The 22,363-nt window shown below is 45.6% G+C and overlaps 1 protein-coding gene across 3 annotated transcripts in view; it reads right to left on the bottom strand.

Annotated features, from left to right (window-relative positions):
- The window catches only part of uba7 (ubiquitin-like modifier activating enzyme 7), a 90,713-nt gene that overhangs the window by 39,585 nt on the left and 28,765 nt on the right, over window positions 1-22,363 (bottom strand). For all 3 annotated transcript variants that reach the window (XM_046310320.1, XM_046310318.1, XM_046310319.1), the window contains 4 exons: window positions 14,684-14,758; window positions 8,704-8,899; window positions 8,340-8,431; window positions 4,126-4,218 (listed from right to left, as the gene is read on the bottom strand). In XM_046310320.1, the coding sequence (XP_046166276.1) occupies window positions 4,126-4,218; window positions 8,340-8,431; window positions 8,704-8,899; window positions 14,684-14,758 (456 nt within the window). The remainder of the gene's footprint in view (window positions 1-4,125; window positions 4,219-8,339; window positions 8,432-8,703; window positions 8,900-14,683; window positions 14,759-22,363) is intronic.

The following is a 22,363-nucleotide window of genomic DNA, read 5'->3' as shown; positions in this document are numbered from 1 at the left end:
AGGGGTTAAGGTTAGAATTCAGGTTAGGGTTAGGGTCTACAAGGTGAACCACCCCATGAGTACAAAAATAAAACAATTAAAAGGTCCATAGTGCCATCAAACAAAGGCAAAACTCGAAACAAGTGCTATAAAAGTATCCAAACAATGAAATAAAACCAGGCCACACTAAAAGATCAAGGGTATGATAGAAAATAAGTGCCATCGTTTTTATGGTCCGTGAATAGATCCACAAATAAATCATTAAATAAGAAATAAACAATCATAAGTGCTATGAGACAATGGCAAATCCACCATGGACCAGTCCAAAATAAATACACAATACAATAAACAAACATTTATAATGAGTGGCTCTCCACCGGCCCCCACCACCTCCCCCACCCCAAATAGCCCCTGTCACTACACCGAAGATGACCCCTTCCATCAGTTAGGTAAGCCAAAGTAAATCAATATTTTTCATTCAGGCCCTTAGGGTCTACCGTATTGAGACGCCCCATCCAAGTTCTTTCCATCCCCTGTCGTTATGCCCTGGACCAACTCCCATTTGTCTCCGGACCAAAAATACTCAAACGGTCCACTGCATGTATGCCAAAATGCCAATACAATACCGTAGTCTTACTACCTTTGGCTATCTGGTATAAGTCGCTCTGGATAAGAGCGTCTGCTAAATGACTTAAATGTAATGTAAATGATTTCAGTCTGACCTGTAGTGCATTCTTTGTTTCTCCTATGTAAATCTTTTGGCACAATTTACCCTTAATTAGCCTAGGTAAGTGTGAAAAATTAGTGATATTTAAATGTGGAGCTATATCAGGGCACTGTTCTCCCCCTACATGTTTAAATTATCCAACCAATAGTTAAAAATGGTACTTCCTGTTTCAGATGTCCAGTGTACTGGGTCACGTGGCAGTGTATGGAACCTAAGTAGTTACATTGCTCTAGGATCTTTTGATTAAGTTGCTCCAAGAGTATATGTTGCTGTTTTTCCAATCTATCTGAGTAGTTGATAATTGGCACGTAGAGTATTGCATTGGGAAATTTACTTTCCGCCATTTTCAAAAGTTGTTGTAGCTGTTTCCAAGTGGTCAACGCCAGCTGTTTCAAAAGGCAGTTGTTTAAACCCCCCCGATAGAACCACCTTCTCCACTGTTGGGTGTTGTTCTAATTTTTCTACTACTCCTTTTAAATGGTGGAATGTAGCCCCAGGGAAGCTGTCTGCTTGCACTCTGGGGTCCACAATCCTAGGTATCCGTGAAATATTAGAATCTCCAATTATAACAATTGGTTTTCTGATTGTAAGTTCCCAATCCCAAATTTTCCTAATAGAATTTGGGTGCCTAATTGGTTCAAAACAGGTGGATATAAGCTTCCTGACAGGTAGAACAATCACTGGGGTGGGAGAAGGGACCCCCGGGTGCACCTCAGCTAGGGCTAATCCCACTGTTCCACTCTTACCTTGACCAAGAGGCGGAGTCCCCGAAGAGAGTAGCAGCGGGAGAACCGGAGCAGCAGCACCGCGGGACCCCCCAGGGGGTAGAGTTAGGGGTTATAGTTAGGGGTTAGGAGTTAGGGGTTAGGAGTTAGGGTGAGAGATAGGGTGTTAGGGTTAGAGTTAGAGTTAGGGGTTAGAGTTAGGGGTTAGGAGTTAGGGTTAGAGTTAGGAGTTAGGGGTTAGAGTTAGAGATAGGAGTTAGGGTCAGAGTTAGGGGTTAGGAGTTAGGGTTAGAGATATGAGTTAGGGTCAGAGTTAGGGGTTAGGAGTTAGGGTTAGAGATAGGAGTTAGGGTCAGAGTTAGGGGTTAGGAGTTAGGGTTAGAGATAGGAGTTAGAGTTAGAGATAGGAGTTAGGGTCAGAGTTAGGGGTTAGGAGTTAGGGTTAGAGATAGGAGTTAGGAGTTAGGGTTAGAGATAGGGGTAAAGTTAGGGGTTAGGAGTTAGGGTTAGAGTTAGGGGTTAGGAGTTAGGGTTAGAGTTAGGAGTTAGGGTTAGAGTTAGAGATAGGAGTTAGGGTCAGAGTTAGGGGTTAGGAGTTAGGGTTAGAGATATGAGTTAGGGTCAGAGTTAGGGGTTAGGAGTTAGGGTTAGAGATAGGAGTTAGGGTCAGAGTTAGGGGTTAGGAGTTAGGGTTAGAGATAGGAGTTAGGAGTTAGGAGTTAGGGTTAGAGATAGGGTTAGAGTTAGGGGTTAGGAGTTAGGGTTAGAGTTAGGGGTTAGGAGTTAGGGTTAGAGTTAGGGTTAGGGTTAGGGTTAGGAGTTAGGGTTTGAGTTAGGGTTTATGAGTTGGGGGTTAGGAGTTAGGGTTAGAGTTAGGGGTTAGGAGTTAGGGTTAGCAGTTAGGGTTAGGAGTTAGGGTTAGGGGTTAGGAGTTAGGGTGAGAGATAGGGTGTTAGGGTTAGAGTTAGAGTTAGGGGTTAGAGTTAGGGGTTAGGAGTTAGGGTTAGAGTTAGGAGTTAGGGGTTAGGGGTTAGAGTTAGAGATAGGAGTTAGGGTCAGAGTTAGGGGTTAGGAGTTAGGGTTAGAGATAGGAGTTAGGGTCAGAGTTAGGGGTTAGGAGTTAAGGTTAGAGATAGGAGTTAGGGTCAGAGTTAGGGGTTAGGAGTTAGGGTTAGAGATAGGAGTTAGGAGTTAGGAGTTAGGGTTAGAGATAGGGGTAAAGTTAGGGGTTAGGAGTTAGGGTTAGAGTTAGGGGTTAGGAGTTAGGGTTAGAGTTAGGGGTTAGGGGTTAGGGTTAGAGTTAGGGGTTATGGTTAGAGTTAGGAGTTCGGGATAGATTTAGGAGTTAGGGTTAGGGGTTAGGAGTTAGGATTAGAGGTTAGGAGTTAGGGTTAGGAGTTAGGGTTAGAGTTAGGGGTTAGGAGTTAGGGTTTGAGTTAGGGGTTAGGAGTTAGGGTTATAGTTAGGGGTTAGGAGTTAGGGTTAGGAGTTAGGAGTTAGAGTTAGGGGTTAGAAATAGGGGTAAATTGAGGGGTTAGGAGTTAGGGTTAGAGTTAGGGGTTAAGAGTTAGGGTTAGAGTTAGGGGTTAGGGTTAGGGTTAGAGTTAGGGGTTAGGAGTTAGGGTTATAGTTAGGGTTTATGAGTTGGGGGTTAGGAGTTAGGGTTAGAGTTAGGGGTTAGGAGTTAGGGGTTAGCAGTTAGGGGTTAGCAGTTAGGGGTTAGGGGTTAGGAGTTAGGGGTTAGGAGTTAGGGTTAGAGTTAGGGGTTAGAAATAGGGGTAAATTTAGGAGTTAGGAGTTAGGGTTAGAGTTAGGGGTTAAGAGTTAGGGTTAGAGTTAGGGTTAGGGGTTAGGGTTAGAGTTAGGGGTTATGGTTAGAGTTAGGAGTTCGGGATATATTTAGGAGTTAGGGTTAGGGGTTAGGAGTTAGAATTAGAGGTTAGGAGTTAGGGTTAGAGTTAGGGGCTAGGAGTTAGAGTTAGGGGTTAGGGTTAGAGTTAGGGGTTAGGGTTAGAGGTTAGGAGTTATGGTTAGAGTTAGGAGTTTGGGATAGATTTAGGAGTTAGGGTTAGAGGTTAGGAGTTAGGGTTAGGAGTTAGGGTTAGAGTTAGGGGTTAGGAGTTAGGGTTTGAGTTAGGGGTTAGGAGTTAGGGTTATAGTTAGGGTTTATGAGTTGGGGGTTAGGAGTTAGGGTTAGAGTTAGGGGGTAGAGGTTAGGAGTTAGGTTTAGAGTTAGGGGTTTGGAGTTAGGGGTTAGGAGTTAGGAGTTAGGGTTAGGGGTTAAGAGTTAGGGGTTAGGGTTAGGAGTTAGGAGTTTGGGTTAGAGTTAGGGTTTATGGGTTGGGGGTTAGGAGTTAGGGTTAGAGTTAGGGGTTAGGAGTTTGGGTTAGATTTAGGGTTTATGAGTTAGGGTTTATGAGTTGGGGGTTAGGAGTTAGGGTTAGGGGTTAGGAGTTAGGGGTTAGGAGTTAGGGGTTAGGAGTTTGGGTTAGAGTTAAGGTTTATGAGTTGGGGGTTAGAAGTTAGGGTTAGAGTTGGGGGTTAGGGAAAATTGGATTTAAAATGGGAATTAATTGTTTGTTCCCCACAAGGACAGAAAAACAAATCTCAAAAATATTTTGAGATACTGGGAAATCTCTTTCTCTCACTCTCTGTTGTGTCGCTGTGATAGAAGAAAACAATGAAGATTCTAACCTTGTGACGATCAGCTGTTGGGATGTCGTAGTTCTCTGCCCTCAAGTTAGAGGCAGCCACTATGTAGTCTATGTGGAAGTTATTATCATCATCCTGTAAACACAATTGATCCTCTTTATAATACATGAATGAATTAACCGTTCAAATCCAAAGACCACTAGATTGTTATATTTTCAGGAAACACCTGCCACAGGAGCAACATGGTTCTGAAGAGGAGACAAATGGAGAAACATTCTGACATACGTTACATACATTACATCAACAGCTGTGAGATGAAGATGAGATCAACTGATTCCAGGCCAGAATACTTCTCAGCACCTCCTTGTCTATTAAAGCCAAATGAGTCAATGATGTGATGCCGAGGTTCGTCTGCTTTGAGCTCTGAGGCCTTTGTGTCTGTGTCACTTTAATTACACTAGTACATGACTGATCACCCCTCTGCCATGTAGTGGAAATCAGATCCCCCTGTTAGCGACACTGTCTATGAGCTTACACCTCAGCCAGCACAGCCCTACAAAGAGGGCGACAATCAGTCAGGGGCAGCTGGAGGGGTCATGAGGTAGTCTCACCTGGCAACCCGATACTGCGGAATCCGTTACCTCACATGCCAGGCATCTGTAGCATGACCTGTCCAGTTAGCAGAGGTAGAGAGTAGGTGGAGGATGTGGACAAGGAGGATGAGGAGGTGGACGAGGAGGAGGGTCTCAGTCACATCCAAGGCAAGGTGACATCTAATACCTGTCTTACCTCAGCCACCCTACACAACACACTTCACCAGCCACCCTACACACTTCACCAGCCACCCTACACACTTCACCAGCCACCCTACACACTTCACCAGCCACCCTACACACTTCACCAGCCACCCTCACACAGCCACCCTACACACTTCACCAGCCACCCTACACACTTCACCAGCCACCCTACACACTTCACCAGCCACCCTACACACTTCGCCAGCCACGCTAATCAGTCATCTGTACTACACAGCTCCAAACCTCCTTTAATGATGGATAGATGAGGCGGGGGAGTGAGAGAGAAGAGAGAGAGTGGGAGTGAGAAAAAGAAAGAAAGAAAGGAGAGAGAGAGAGTCTCCAGTTCCACTGCATGACAGTGACTGGCTGTACAATGGAAGTGTTATGGAGGAACTTTTGCCCTCGGGGCTGTGTGAGTGTGCTGCTTCACAGGGCTGGGTGACATGGTGGTGGTAGACCATGTGAGATGGGGAGCAGGGGGGGGACCCTACAGCCCCACAAACAGAGCTAGAGGTCCCCAGGCCTAGTTTCTGTAGACTGTTTATTCACCACTGTTCTGTAGACTGTTTATTCACCACTGTTCCGTAGACTGTTTATTCACCACTGTTCTGTAGACTGTTTATTCACCACTGTTCTGTAGACTGTTTATTCACCACTGTTCCGTAGACTGTTTATTCACCACTGTTCTGTAGACTGTTTATTCACCACTGTTCTGTAGACTGTTTATTCACCACTGTTCCGTAGACTGTTTATTCACCACTGTTCTGTAGACTGTTTATTCACCACTGTTCCGTAGACTGTTTATTCACCACTGTTCCGTGTTTAGACTGTTTATTCACCACTGTTCCGTAGACTGTTTATTCACCACTGTTCCGTAGACTGTTTATTCACCACTGTTCCTGTTTGTTTATTCACCACTGTTCCGTAGACTGTTTATTCACCACTGTTCCGTAGACTGTTTATTCACCACTGTTCCGTAGACTGTTTATTCACCACTGTTCCGTTTATTCACCACTGTTCTGTACTGTTTATTCACCACTGTTCCGTAGACTGTTTATTCACCACTGTTCTGTAGACTGTTTATTCACCACTGTTCCGTAGACTGTTTATTCACCACTGTTCTGTAGACTGTTTATTCACCACTGTTCTGTAGACTGTTTATTCACCACTGTTCCGTAGACTGTTTATTCACCACTGTTCTGTAGACTGTTTATTCACCACTGTTTATTCACCACTGTTCTGTAGACTGTTTATTCACCACTGTTCTGTAGACTGTTTATTCACCACTGTTCTGTAGACTGTAGACTGTTTATTCACCACTGTTCCGTAGACTGTTTATTCACCACTGTTCTGTAGACTGTTTATTCACCACTGTTCTGTAGACTGTTTATTCACCACTGTTCTGTAGACTGTTTATTCACCACTGTTCCGTAGACTGTTTATTCACCACTGTTCCGTTGTTTATTCACCACTGTTCTGTAGACTGTTTATTCACCACTGTTCTGTAGACTGTTTATTCACCACTGTTCCGTAGACTGTTTATTCACCACTGTTCCGTAGACTGTTTATTCACCACTGTTCTGTAGACTGTTTATTCACCACTGTTCCGTAGACTGTTTATTCACCACTGTTCTGTAGACTGTTTATTCACCACTGTTCCGTAGACTGTTTATTCACCACTGTTCCGTAGACTGTTTATTCACCACTGTTCCGTAGACTGTTTATTCACCACTGTTCTGTAGACTGTTTATTCACCACTGTTCCGTAGACTGTTTATTCACCACTGTTCCGTAGACTGTTTATTCACCACTGTTCCGTATTGTTTATTCACCACTGTTCCGTAGACTGTTTATTCACCACTGTTCCGTAGACTGTTTATTCACCACTGTTCCGTAGACTGTTTATTCACCACTGTTCTGACTGTTTATTCACCACTGTTCCGTACTGTTTATTCACCACTGTTCTGTAGACTGTTTATTCACCACTGTTCCGTAGACTGTTTATTCACCACTGTTCTGTAGACTGTTAATTCACCACTGTTCCGTAGACTGTTTATTCACCACTGTTCTGTTTATTCACCACTGTTCCGTAGACTGTTTATTCACCACTGTTCTGTAGACTGTTTATTCACCACTGTTCTGTAGACTGTTTATTCACCACTGTTCTGTAGACTGTTTATTCACCACTGTTCTGTAGACTGTTCTGTAGACTGTTTATTCACCACTGTTCTGTAGTTTATTCACCACTGTTCTATGTTTATTCACCACTGTTCTGTAGACTGTTTATTCACCACTTCAGACCACTGTTCCGTAGACTGTTTATTCACCACTGTTCTGTAGACTGTTTATTCACCACTGTTCTGTAGACTGTTTATTCACCACTGTTCTGTAGACTGTTTATTCACCACTGTTCCGTAGACTGTTTATTCACCACTGTTCCGTAGACTGTTTATTCACCACTGTTCCGTAGACTGTTTATTCACCACTGTTCCGTAGACTGTTTATTCACCACTGTTCCGTAGACTGTTTATTCACCACTGTTCCGTAGACTGTTTATTCACCACTGTTCTGTAGACTGTTTATTCACCACTGTTCCGTAGACTGTTTATTCACCACTGTTCTGTAGACTGTTTATTCACCACTGTTCCGTAGACTGTTTATTCACCACTGTTCCGTAGACTGTTTATTCACCACTGTTCCGTAGACTGTTTATTCACCACTGTTCCGTAGACTGTTTATTCACCACTGTTCCGTAGACTGTTTATTCACCACTGTTCCGTAGACTGTTTAATTCTGTTTATTCACACTGTTCCGTAGATTGTTTATTCACCACTGTTCCTGTTTATTCACCACTTGTTTATTCACCACTGTTCCGTAGACTGTTTATTCACCACTGTTCTGTAGACTGTTTAATTCACCACTGTTCCGTAGACTGTTTATTCACCACTGTTCTGTAGACTGTTTATTCACCACTGTTCTGTAGACTGTTTATTCACCACTGTTCTGTAGACTGTTTATTCACCACTGTTCTGTAGACTGTTTATTCACCACTGTTCTGTAGACTGTTTATTCACCACTGTTCTGTAGACTGTTTATTCACCACTGTTCTGTAGACTGTTTATTCACCACTGTTCTGTAGACTGTTTATTCAACACTGTTCTGAAAGCTGTTAATAACAAGATATGCACCCTCTAAAATACTACCCCTTACAGTAGCAGTGCAACAGAGAGGACCCAGAACACAGGACAGCCCTGTTTCCTTTGACACTGAGCCACTGCAGTGTGTGTCCCGTTAGGGACTAGTACAGACAAGGGTCACTGAGGACCCAAAGACCAAACTGCTATTTTTTGTTGTTGCCCCATATAGAGTTCAACATGGACCCCTGCCCTCTCTGTGGCCCCTAGCACTATGCAGTGTTACCAGTGGAGATATGGCGAGCATGGCGCTGGGCTCTTATTACCTTCTCAAAGTCAATGGGGTGCATCTGCAGGGCTGCGCTGTTCACTGGAGGAGAGGACAGCTTCTTCTGCAACTCCTCCAGTCGGCCTGTGTCTGGTCAAATGGAACAGAAATACAGAGTAACACAAAGGCCTGAGAAACAGGCTTATGACACAACATACAGTAGATAAATATAATAATAATAATATATGCCATTTAGCAGACGCTTTTATCCAAAGCGACTTACAGTCATGTGTGCATACATTCTACGTATGGGTGGTCCCAGGGATCGAACCCACTACCCTGGCGTTACAAGCGCCATGCTCTACCAACTGAGCTACAGAAGGACCACAATAAATGGACCGATAAATTGATCGTTTACTCACCTAAATGTCCACTCTCCCTCTCCTCCTCCATCTCCTTGTCAGTGAGATGGATCTTGACGGTAGACTTGGGGGTGAAGGCAGGTATGTGGACCGTCTCTAGGATGCTCCTGATTGCAGAGCTGTCTCGTGTACCCACAATCCCATAGATCTGCCCATAGAGGTTGGCTGCTGCCACCACATAGTCCATATGGGTGATCTACAATACATGACAAGATAACACAAACTGTTAATGACCCCCCACCTCTCCATCTCAACAGTCAGAACCAGACCTGCTGAGGTAAAATAAATAATTACATTACACACATGCTGCTAACTCAAACAAAACCCACAAATCCACTTTGGTCATATTAGGGGTGGTACAAAGACCTCTTCCTACCAGTTGCATGCGAGGACCAAAAGCTATGGAAAATGTTAATATCTGACAGGATGTTCATCATGAATAGTTGGGTAGGTTCCTTTCTAAATGTAATCCGTTACAGTTACTAGTTAGCGGTCTAAAATTGTGACCAGTAACGTAACTTTTAGATTACTCAAAGTCAGTAGCACAATCTGATTACTTTCAGTTACTTTTGGATTACTTTCCCCGCCAGAGGCATTAGAAGAAGACAAAAAGGTTTCATCAAACGCATTTGGTGTCCTCATAGTGATCTGTGACTTGTGGTCAGACTCGCTCAGGTGGAACAAACTTAAACTTGTGCCGTTTTTCAATGCTGACTTGAAAATCATTGAGAAATCAGAAAGGTGTCATAGTATATTTTTTGGCAAACATTGTTCTGAATGAATCCAAGAAGTAATCATCTGTTTTTTTCAAAAATATCTGTAATCTGATTAGATTTTTTTTGCTGGTAACCTAACTGATTACAGTTAGAGTTTTTGGTAATTGGTAATTGGATTACATTACCATTGGATTACATGTTACATGTTACTCTCCAACTCTGCTCATGTAATATGACCACCACACTGGGCTGTATGAGCTATCAGCAGAGTCACCCAGTAGTTACCAAAGGAGAAAACCCTCTGGACTTAACCAAAAAATATAAATATGTTTTATTGTCACATACACCAGATAGGTGCAGTGAAATGTGTTGCTTTACAAGGTCAGTAGTAGTAGTAGTGTGGCAACTCTGGCTGGAGCAAATTAAGGTTAAGTTCCTTGCTCAAGGGCATATCAACAGATTTTTCACTTTGTCAGCTCGGGTATTCAAACCAGCAACCTTTCGGTTACTGGCCAAGGCTCTAAAACCTAGGCTACCTGCCCCTTGTCAAGGCAGAAAACAAATAAGAAAACAATCACAATTTACATCAGTTTAAAACCTCCCATCGGTGACCAACAAACCCCCTTGTGATTCATCATGTAGTTTTAAATAGTAATGTCTACCATTGAATACATCAGAGGACTATGAAATATTCATAGGATGGTTCCACTGATTTACAACTGCTACTAAATGGTATTCAACAGGCCATGAATAGGCTCTATGCTCTAGAAGCAGTCAGTGTGTTTATTGAGTGTGTTGATAAGAGGCATTCCTAAAGAACATTGTTGTTGTCCTATTGTCTGCCTGTGAGAGCTGCTGGCCCAGACCTGAGGACAGGTGAGGAGACAACCCCTCATACCAGGAGAGGAGGGGAACAGAGAGGAGATAACAGAGAGGAGGGGAACAGAGAGGAGGGGAACAGAGAGGAGGGGAACAGAGAGGAGATAACAGAGGAGGGGAACAGAGAGGAGGGGAACAGAGAGGAGGGGAACAGAGAGGAGAGAACAGAGAGGTGGGGAACAGAGAGGAGAGAACAGAGAGGTGGGGAACAGAGAGGAGGGGAACAGAGAGGAGGGGAACAGAGAGGAGAGAACAGAGAGGAGAGAACAGAGAGGAGGGGCACAGAGAGGAGGGGAACAGAGAGGAGGGGAACAGAGAGGAGGGGAACAGAGAGGAGAGAACAGAGAGGTGGGGAACAGAGAGGTGGGGAACAGAGAGGAGAGAACAGAGAGGTGGGGAACAGAGAGGAGGGGAACAGAGAGGAGAGAACAGAGAGGTGGGGAACAGAGAGGTGGGGAACAGAGAGGAGGGGAACAGAGAGGAGAGAACAGAGAGGAGGGGAACAGAGAGGTGGAGAACCGAGAGGAGAGAACAGAGAGGTGGGGAACCGAGAGGAGAGAACAGTGAGGAGGGGAACAGAGAGGAGAGAACAGAGAGGAGGGGAACAGAGAGGAGATAACAGAGAGGAGGGGAACAGAGAGGAGGGGAACAGAGAGGAGATAACAGAGAGGAGGGGAACAGACAGGAGAGAACAGAGAGGAGGGGAACAGACAGGAGAGAACAGAGAGGAGGGGAACCGAGAGGAGAGAACAGAGAGGTGGGGAACCGAGAGGAGAGAACAGTGAGGAGGGGAACAGAGAGGAGATAACAGAGAGGAGGGGAACAGAGAGGAGGGGAACAGAGAGGAGGGGAACAGAGAGGAGAGAACAGAGAGGAGGGGAACAGAGAGGAGGGGAACTGAGATGAGAGAACAGAGAGGAGGGGAATAGAGAGGAGGGGAACAGAGAGGAGAGAACAGAGAGGAGGGGAACAGAGAGGAGGGGAACTGAGATGAGAGAACAGAGAGGAGGGGAATAGAGAGGAGGGGAACAGAGAGGAGGGGAACAGAGATGAGAGAACAGAGAGGAGAGAACAGAGAGGAGGGGAACCGAGAGGAGGGGAACTGAGAGGAGGGGAACAGAGATGAGAGAACAGAGAGGAGAGAACAGAGAGGAGGGGAACAGAGAGGAGGGGAACTGAGATGAGAGAACAGAGAGGAGAGAACAGAGAGGAGGGGAACAGAGAGGAGGGGAACAGAGAGGAGGGGAACAGAGATGAGAGAACAGAGAGGAGAGAACAGAGAGGAGGGGAACAGAGAGGAGGGGAACAGAGATGAGAGAACAGAGAGGAGAGAACAGAGAGGAGGGGAACAGAGAGGAGGGGAACTGAGATGAGAGAACAGAGAGGAGGGGAATAGAGAGGAGGGGAACAGAGAGGAGGGGAACAGAGAGGAGAGAACAGAGAGGAGAGAACAGAGAGGAGAGAACAGAGAGGTGGGGAACCGAGAGGAGAGAACAGAGAGGAGGGGAACAGAGAGGAGGGGAACAGAGAGGAGAGAACAGAGAGGTGGGGAGCCGAGAGGAGAGAACAGAGAGGAGATAACAGAGAGGTGGGGAACCGAGAGGAGAGAACAGAGAGGAGGGGAACAGAGAGGAGAGAACAGAGAGGTGGGGAACCGAGAGGAGGGGAACAGAGAGGAGAAAACAGAGAGGAGGGGAACAGAGAGGAGAGAACAGAGAGGAGGGGAACAGAGAGGAGGGGAACAGGGAGGAGGGAAACAGAGAGGAGAGAACAGAGAGGAGGGGAACAGAGAGGAGGGGAACAGAGAGGAGGGGAACAGAGAGGAGAGAACAGAGAGGAGAGAACAGAGAGGAGAGAACAGAGAGGAGGGGAACAGAGAGGAGGGGAACAGAGAGGAGAGAACAGAGAGGTGGGGAACAGAGAGGAGGGGAACAGAGAGGAGGGGAACCGAGAGGAGAGAACAGAGAGGAGGGGCACAGAGAGGAGGGGCACAGAGAGGAGGGGCACAGAGAGGAGGGGAACAGAGAGGAGGGGAACAGGGAGGAGGGGAACAGGGAGGAGGGGAACAGAGAGGAGAGACCAGAGAGGAGGGGAACAGAGAGGAGGGGAACAGAGAGGAGAGAACAGAGAGGAGGGGCACAGAGAGGAGGGGCACAGAGAGGAGGGGCACAGAGAGGAGGGGAACAGAGAGGAGGGGAACAGGGAGGAGGGGAACAGAGAGGAGGGGAACAGAGAGGGAGAACAGAGAGGAGGGGAACAGAGAGGAGAGAACAGAGAGGTGGGGAACCGAGAGGAGGGGAACAGAGAGGAGGGGAACCGAGAGGAGGGGAACCGAGAGGAGGGGAACAGAGAGGAGGGGAACAGAGAGGAGAGAACAGAGAGGAGGGGAACCGAGAGGAGGGGAACAGGGAGGAGGGGAACAGGGAGGAGGGGAACAGAGAGGAGGGGAACAGAGAGGAGAGAACAGAGAGGAGGGGAACAGAGAAAAGAGAACAGAGAGGTGGGGAACCGAGAGGAGAGAACCGAGATGAGGGGAACAGAGAGGAGGGGAACAGAGAGAAGGGAAACCGAGAGGAGAGAACAGAGGAGAGAACAGAGAGGTGGGGAACCGAGAGGAGAGAACAGAGAGGAGGGGAACAGAGAGGAGGGGAACAGAGAGGAGAGAACAGAGAGGTGGGGAACCGAGAGGAGAGAACAGAAAGGAGAGAATGGAGAGGAGAGAACAGAGAGGCGAGAACAGAGAGGAGGGGAACAGAGAGGAGAGATAAAAGAGGAGGCGAACAAAGAGGTGGGGAACCGAGAGGAGAGAACAGAAAGGAGAGAACGGAGAGGAGAGAACAGAGAGGCGAGAACAGAGAGGAGAGAACAGAGAAGAAAGAACAGAGAGGAGAGAACAGAGAGGAGGGGAACAGAGAGGAGGGGAACAGAGAAGAGAGAACAGAGGAGAGAACAGAGGAGAGAACAGAGAGGAGGGGAACAGAGAGGAGAGATAAAAGAGGAGGCGAACAAAGAGGTGGGGAACCGAGAGGAGAGAACAGAAAGGAGAGAACGGAGAGGAGAGAACAGAGAGGAGAGAACAGAGAAGAAAGAACAGAGAGGAGAGAACAGAGAGGAGGGAACAGAGAGGAGGGGAACAGAGAGGAGAGAACAGAGAGGTGGGGAACCGAGAGGAGAGAACAGAAAGGAGAGAACGGAGAGGAGAGAACAGAGAGGCGAGAACAGAGAGGTGGGGAACCGAGAGGAGAGAACAGAGAGGTGGGGAACCGAGAGGAGAGAACAGAAAGGAACAGAGTGGAGGGGAACGGAGAGGAGAGAAAAAGAGGAGGCGAGAACAGAGAGGTGGGGAACCGAGAGGAGAGAACAGAAAGGAGAGAACGGAGAGGAGAGAACAGAGTGGAGGGGAACAGAGTGGAGGGGAACAGAGAGGAGAGAACAGAGAGGTGGGGAACCGAGAGGAGAGAACAGAGAGGTGGGGAACAGAGAGGAGAGAACAGAAAGGAGAGAACGGAGAGGAGAGAACAGAGTGGAGGGGAACAGAGTGGAGGGGAACAGAGAGGAGAGATAAAAGAGGAGGCGAACAAAGAGGAGGGGAACAGAGAGGAGAAAACAGAAAGGAGAGAACGGAGAGGAGAGAACAGAGAGGAGAGAACAGAGAGGAGAGAACAGAGAGGAGAGAACAGAGAGGTGGGGAACAGAGAGGAGAGAACAGAAAGGAGAGAACGGAGAGGAGAGAACAGAGTGGAGGGGAACAGAGTGGAGGGGAACAGAGAGGAGACAACAGAGGAGGGAACAGAGAGGAGAGAACATGGAGGAGGGGAACAAAGAGGCGAGAACAGAGAGGAGGGGAACAAAGAGGAGAGAACAGAGGAGAGAACGATTTTTCACCTCTATAGCTCCATTGTGTGTGTGTGTGTGTGTGTGTGTGTGTGTGTGTGTGTGTGTGTGTGTGTGTGTGTGTGTGTGTGTGTGTGTGTGTGTGTGTGTGTGTGTGTGTGTGTGTGTGTGTGTGTGTGTGTGTGTGTGTGTGTGTGTGTGTGTGTGTGTGTGTGTGTGTGTGTGTGTGTGTGTGTGTGTGTGTGTGTGTGTGTGTGTGTGTGTGTGTGTTTTTCTCATTAATTTCGTCTTGACTTGTGTGTGTGTACGTAATGTTGGGGTAGATTTTATCCTCCTTGCTTTGTCAGCAGTAGAAGGTAAGTGGTTCTCACAGGTTAGATAAGAACCAATCCAATATACAACCAGAGAGAATGTGAGGGGTGTGTTATCAGCTAAGATACTGACATTTCAAATCATTCCCGCTGACCGGTTCGTCAGGCAAATGAGACAACTGCAGTGCACTGTGTGTGTCTGAGACTGAGGTGAGATACAGTAGGTTGTGTAAAACTTACATTGATAGGGTCAAAGGTCAAGGGATGGGGACATCTCTTTGCTCCAGACCAGAAAGGCAGACCTGAACTCGTCAACTGAGAAAACACAGACAAAGAGTGAAAATTAAATTAAATCAATCAATCACAGCAATAATTAACCAATACAATGACGGTATTCAAAGCAAAGGGAGTCTTGAGACACCACATTCCCAGAGGCCATGCAGGCAGACAGAGAGACAGTTGTGTTGACCACACCATTTGTTGTCCTGATAAAAGAAGAACAGAGGAGCCTGAGAGCTTTGATCCCGAGTGGTGCAGCAGTCTAAGGCACTGCATGTCAGTTCTAGCGACGTCACTACAGACACCCTGGTTCGTATCCAGGCTGTATCACAACCGGCCGTGATTGGGAGTCAAATAGGGCGGCGCACAATTGGCCCAGCGTCGTCCTGGTTTGGCCGGGGTAGGCCGTCATTGTAAATAAGAATTTGTTCCCAACTGACTTGCCTAGTTAAATAGAGGTTACATAAAAAATTTAAAAATAGCCAACAGTCCAAACAGTCCCAACAGTCTACCAACATTGCCAACAGTCCCAACAGTCCAAACAGTCCCAACAGTCTAAACAGTCCCAACAGTCTACCAACATTGCCAACAGTCCCAACAGTCCAAACAGTCCCAACAGTCCCAACAGTCCCAACAGTCCCAAAAGTCTAAACAGTCCCAACAGTCCAAACAGTCCCAACAGTCTAAACAGTCCCAACAGTCCCAACAGTATAAACAGTCCCAACAGTCCAAACAGTCCCAACGGTCCAAACAGTCTAAACAGTCTAAACAGTCCCAACAGTCTAAACAGTCCCAACAGTCTAAACAGTCCCAACAGTCTAAATAGTCCCAACAGTCTAAATAGTCCCAACAGTCTAAACAGTCCCAAAAGTCCCAACAGTCCAAACAGTCCCAACAGTCCAAACAGTCTAGACAGTCCCAACAGTCTAAACAGTCCCAACAGTCTAAACAGTCCCAACAGTCCAAACAGTCCCAACAGTCCAAACAGTCCCAACAGTCTAAACAGTCCCAACAGTCTAAACAGTCCCAACAGTCTAAATAGTCTAAACAGTCTAAATAGTCCCAACAGTCTAAACAGTCCCAACAGTCTAAACAGTCCCAACAGTCTACCAACATTGCCAACAGTCTCGACAATCTAAACAGTCCCAACAGTCTACCAACAGTCTCAACAGTCCCAACAGTCTACCAACATTGCCAACAGTCTCGACAGTCTAAACAGTCCCAACAGTCTACCAACATTGCCAACAGTCTCAACAGTCCCAACAGTCTACCAACATTGCCAACAGTCCCAACAGTCTAAACAGTCCCAACAGTCTAAACAGTCCCAACAGTCTAAACAGTCCCAACAGTCCAAACAGTCCCAACAGTCCAAACAGTCCCAACAGTCTAAATAGTCCCAACAGTGCAAAAACAGTCCCAACAGTCTAAACAGTCCCAACAGTCTACCAACATTGCCAACGATCTAAACAGTCCCAACAGTCTAAACAGTCCCAACAGTCCAAACAGTCCCAACAGTCTAAACAGTCCCAACAGTCTAAACAGTCCCAACAGTCTAAATAGTCTAAACAGTCTAAATAGTCCCAACAGTCTAAACAGTCCCAACAGTCTAAACAGTCCCAACAGTCTACCAACATTGCCAACAGTCTCGACAATCTAAACAGTCCCAACAGTCTACCAACAGTCTCAACAGTCCCAACAGTCTACCAACATTGCCAACAGTCTCGACAGTCTAAACAGTCCCAACAGTCTACCAACATTGCCAACAGTCTCAACAGTCCCAACAGTCTACCAACATTGCCAACAGTCCCAACAGTCTAAACAGTCCCAACAGTCTAAACAGTCCCAACAGTCCAAACAGTCCCAACAGTCCAAACAGTCCCAACAGTCTAAATAGTCCCAACAGTGCAAAAACAGTCCCAACAGTCTAAACAGTCCCAACAGTCTACCAACATTGCCAACGATCTAAACAGTCCCAACAGTCTACCAACATTGTCAACAGTCTCGACAGTCTAAACAGTCCCAACAGTCTACCAACATTGCCAACAGTCTCAACAGTCTAAACAGTCTACCAACATTGCCAACGGTCTCAACAGTCTACCAACATTGCCAACAGTCTCAACAGTCCCAACAGTCTACCAACATTGCCAACAGTCTCAACAGTCTACCAACATTGCCAACAGTCTCGACAATCTAAACAGTCTCAACAGTCTACCAACATTGCCAACAGTCTCAAAAGTCTAAACAGTCCCAACAGTCTACCAACATTGCCAACAGTCTCAACAGTCTAAACAGTCCCAACAGTCTACCAACATTGCCAACAGTCTCAACAGTCTACCAACATTGCCAACGGTCTCAACAGTCTACCAATAATGCCAACAGTCCCAACAGTCTACCAACATTGCCAACAGTCTCAACAGTCCCAACAGTCTACCAACATTGCCAACAGTCTCAACAGTCTACCAACATTGCCAACAGTCTCGACAATCTAAACAGTCCCAACAGTCTACCAACATTGCCAACAGTCTCAACAGTCTACCAACATTGCCAACAGTCTACCAACATTGCCAACAGTCTCAACAGTCTACCACCATTGCCAACAGTCTCAACAGTCCCAACAGTCTACCAACATTGCCAACAGTCTCAACAGTCTAAACAGTCCCAACAGTCAACCAACATTGCCAACAGTCTAAACAGTCCCAACAGTCTACCAACATTGCCAACAGTCTCAAAAGTCTAAACAGTCCCAACAGTCTACCAACATTGCCAACAGTCTCAACAGTCTAAACAGTCCCAACAGTCAACCACCATTGCCAACAGTCTAAACAGTCCCAACAGTCTACCAACATTGCCAACAGTCTACCAACATTGCCAACAGTCTCAACAGTCTACCAACATTGCCAACAGTCTCAACAGTCCCAACAGTCTACCAACATTGCCAACAGTCTCAACAGTCTAAACATTGCCAACAGTCTACCAACAGTCCAACAGTCTAAACCAACAGTCTACCAACAGTCTACCAACATTGCCAACAGTCTCAACAGTCTACCAACATTGCCAACAGTCTCAACAGTCCCAACAGTCTACCAACATTGCCAACAGTCTCAACAGTCTACCAACATTGCCAACAGTCTCGACAATCTAAACAGTCCCAACAGTCTACCAACATTGCCAACAGTCTCAACAGTCCCAACAGTCTACCAACATTGCCAACAGTCTCAACAGTCTACCAACATTGCCAACAGTCTACCAACATTGCCAACAGTCTCAACAGTCTACCAACATTGCCAACAGTCTCAACAGTCTACCAACATTGCCAACAGTCTCAACAGTCTACCAACATTGCCAACAGTCTCGACAATCTAAACAGTCCCAACAGTCTACCAACATTGCCAACAGTCTCAACAGTCTAAACAGTCCCAACAGTCAACCACCATTGCCAACAGTCTAAACAGTCCCAACAGTCTACCAACATTGCCAACAGTCTACCAACATTGCCAACAGTCTCAACAGTCTACCAACATTTCCAACAGTCTCAACAGTCCCAACAGTCTACCAACATTGCCAACAGTCTCAACAGTCTACCAACATTGCCAACAGTCTCGACAATCTAAACAGTCCCAACAGTCTACCAACATTGCCAACAGTCTCAACAGTCCCAACAGTCTACCAACATTGCCAACAGTCTCAACAGTCTACCAACATTGCCAACAGTCTACCAACATTGCCAACAGTCTCAACAGTCTACCAACATTGCCAACAGTCTCAACAGTCTACCAACATTGCCAACAGTCTCAACAGTCTACCAACATTGCCAACAGTCTCGACAATCTAAACAGTCCCAACAGTCTACCAACATTGCCAACAGTCCCAACAGTCTACCAACATTGCCAACAGTCTCAACAGTCTACCAACATTGCCAACAGTCTACCAACATTGCCAACAGTCTCAACAGTCTACCAACATTGCCAACAGTCTCAACAGTCTACCAACATTGCCAACAGTCTCAACAGTCTAAACAGTCCCAACAGTCAACCACCATTGCCAACAGTCTAAACAGTCCCAACAGTCTACCAACATTGCCAACAGTCTACCAACATTGCCAACAGTCTCAACAGTCTACCAACATTTCCAACAGTCTCAACAGTCCCAACAGTCTACCAACATTGCCAACAGTCTCAACAGTCTACCAACATTGCCAACAGTCTCGACAATCTAAACAGTCCCAACAGTCTACCAACATTGCCAACAGTCTCAACAGTCCCAACAGTCTACCAACATTGCCAACAGTCTCAACAGTCTACCAACATTGCCAACAGTCTACCAACATTGCCAACAGTCTCAACAGTCTACCAACATTGCCAACAGTCTCAACAGTCTACCAACATTGCCAACAGTCTCAACAGTCTACCAACATTGCCAACAGTCTCGACAATCTAAACAGTCCCAACAGTCTACCAACATTGCCAACAGTCCCAACAGTCTACCAACATTGCCAACAGTCTCAACAGTCTACCAACATTGCCAACAGTCTACCAACATTGCCAACAGTCTCAACAGTCTACCAACATTGCCAACAGTCTCAACAGTCTACCAACATTGCCAACAGTCTCGACAATCTAAACAGTCCCAACAGTCTACCAACATTGCCAACAGTCTCAACAGTCTAAACAGTCCCAACAGTCTACCAACATTGCCAACAGTCTCAAAAGTCTAAACAGTCCCAACAGTCTACCAACATTGCCAACAGTCTACCAACACTCTTCCAACAGTCCCAGTAGTCCCAACTAGGGCTGTGGTGGTCACAACAATAATCAGCCGGTGATTGTCAAGCAAATAACTGCCTGTCTCACGGTAATAAACTGTTAATTAACATAAAAACATTTAGCATCTCCGTGCTTCCTACAAGCCACTGATGCAGAACTTTGGAACATTTCCATTTTAAAAAGTTGAATAAATCCATGTAATATAGCCTACACCTTCACAATAGTCATTATTATTTTAGACAGGTCTAAAGGAGCATGATATGGAGAAAATGTAGTCTATTTCAGAAGAACAGAATAGTGTACTCTGAGTTGTCTTTATGTCAGGTCCTGATCTGGCTGTGCCATATAGTTGTGGGCTACACTAGTTCATTTAGCAGACAAAATTAGCTTAGAATTCCATGGCATTGTTTTTTGCGCAGGCTGTACACACTTCATCAGTCTCATTCACAATTTGATAAGCACTTGATAATGCCTTGAATTTCACAGCAACATCCCCTTTGTGTGTCTCCGTAATGCCTCCTAACAAAATGTCCTTGGGCTAAATATATTAATTATAATTCCCTTCTCCCTGAGTCGTTTGCTCCGAAGCACCTTTCACTCACATGGCTCTTCATGAAGTGATCTGGTCTTTTACAAGTGAAGACAGACACATTTCTTCATATTATAAGCACAGCAATGCGGACACTACAGTAGGCTTTATGAGCGAATGTTCCATTATCAAAAGTGACCACAAATGCGATAATGCATGTGATTATCTTCCCCAAACTTGAAACTCCACACACTGCTTATGTATGCCAGTTAGGCTCTACACCCCTTGTAAAGCGGATTCATGTGCTTCATTTAAAGTTGTCATTTGGCCATTTTAGTTGTGATACAAACCTTATCAAAACATACAGGCATGTGGGCCTGAGGTGAGGTGTGCAAATAATATTTGAAAAAGTCATCAAATAAGGCATAACTTGTGATTGATACGCTAATTGATACGCTGATCACAAGTGGTAATATTTAATTCACAAGTGACAGGCTAATATTGTCACCCATCAGACTATTCTTGATTTAATATTGTCTTTACATATGCAAAAAAATATATATGTGAAATTAGTTTTGACTAAGAAGGGACCATTATCATGCACCTGTCTCGAAACAGGGGCAGGGGAAAATGGACATCTACACACTTACAGTTGAAGTCGGAAGTTTACATACACCTTAGCCAAATACATTTAAACTCCGTTTTTTTCACAATTCCTGACATTCAATCCTAGTAAAAAAGTCCCTGTCTTAGGTCAGTTAGGATCAACACTTCATTTAAGTAATGTGAAATGTCAGAATAATAGTAGAGAGAATTATTTATTTTCAGGTTTTACTTCTTTCACCACATTTCTAGTGGGTCAGAAGTTTACATATACTCAATTAGTATTTGGAACCATTGCCTTTAAATTGTTTAACTTGGGTCAAACGGTTCGGGTAGCCTTCCACAAGCTTCCCACAATAAGTTGGGTGAATTTTGGCTCATTCCTCCTGACAGAGCTGGTGTAACTGAGTCAGGTTTGTAGGCCTCCTTGCTCGCACACGCTTGCCAACCCATTTTCTATAGCATTGAGGTCAGGACTTTGTGATGGCCACTCCAATACCTTGACTTTGTTGTCCTTAAGCCATTTTGCCACAACTTTGGAAGTATGCTTGGGGTCATTGTCCATTTGGAAGACCCATTTGTGACCAACCTTTAACTTCCTGACTGATGTCTTGAGATGTTGCTTCAATATATCAAATTTTCCTCCATCGTGATGCCATCTATTTTGTGAAGTGCATCAGTCCTTCCTGCAGCAAAGCATCCCCACAACATGATGCTGCCACCCCCGTGCTTCATGGTTGGGATGATGTTCTTCGGCTTACAAGCATCCCCCTTCTTCCTCCAAACATAACGATGGTTATTATGGCCAAACAGTTATATTTTTATTTCATCAGACCAGAGGACATTTCTCCAAAAAGTACAATATTTGTCCCCATGTGCAGTAGCAAACCGTAGTATGGCTTTTTTGTGGCGGTTTTGGAGCACTGGCTTCTTCCTTGCTGAGCGGCCTTTCAGGTTATGTCGATATAGGACTCGTTTTCTTGTGGATGTAGATACATTTGTACCCGTTTCCTCCAGCATCTTGTCTCTAAGAGACAAAACACGCCTCCTTCCTGAGCGGTATGACGGCAGCGTGGTCCCATGGTGTTTATAGTTGCGTACTGTTGTTTGTACAGATGAACGTGGTTCCTTCAGGAATTTGGAAATCTCTCCCAATGATGAACCAGACTTGTCGAGGTCTCCCATTTCTTTTCTGAGGTCTTGGCTGATTTCTTTTGATTTTCCCATGATGTCAAGCAAAGAGGCACTGAGTTTGAAGGTAGGCCTTGAAATACATCCACAGGAACACCTCCAATTGACTCAAATTATGTCAATTAGCCTATCAGAAGCTTCTAAAGCCATGACATCATTTGGGCTTTAGAAGATGGGCTTTCCCCCTCAACAGTCTCAACAGTCTACCAACCATCGACCAACAGTCCCAATGATCTACCAACAGTCCCAACAATCTAAACAGCCTACCAACAATCATCCAACAGTCTACCAACAGTCACAACAGTCTACCAATAGTCCCAACAGGCTAAACAGTCTACCAACAGTCTACCAATAGTCCCAACAGTCTACCAACAGTCCCAACAGTCTAAATAGTCTACCAACAGTCCCAACAGTCTACCAAATGTCTACCAACAGTCTACCTACAGTCTACCAAAAGTGCTTATACAGAAAAACAGCCTAAAACCCCAAACAGAAAGCAATGCAGATGTAGAAGCACAGTGGCTAGGAAAAACCCTTGAAAGGCAGGAATCTAGG

Source organism: Oncorhynchus gorbuscha, linkage group LG18 (assembly GCF_021184085.1).
Source record: "Oncorhynchus gorbuscha isolate QuinsamMale2020 ecotype Even-year linkage group LG18, OgorEven_v1.0, whole genome shotgun sequence".
Taxonomy (NCBI): Eukaryota; Metazoa; Chordata; class Actinopteri; order Salmoniformes; family Salmonidae; genus Oncorhynchus; species Oncorhynchus gorbuscha.
The sequence above is the reverse complement of the archived record's forward strand: the minus strand, read 5'-3'. Positions and strand labels throughout refer to the sequence as shown.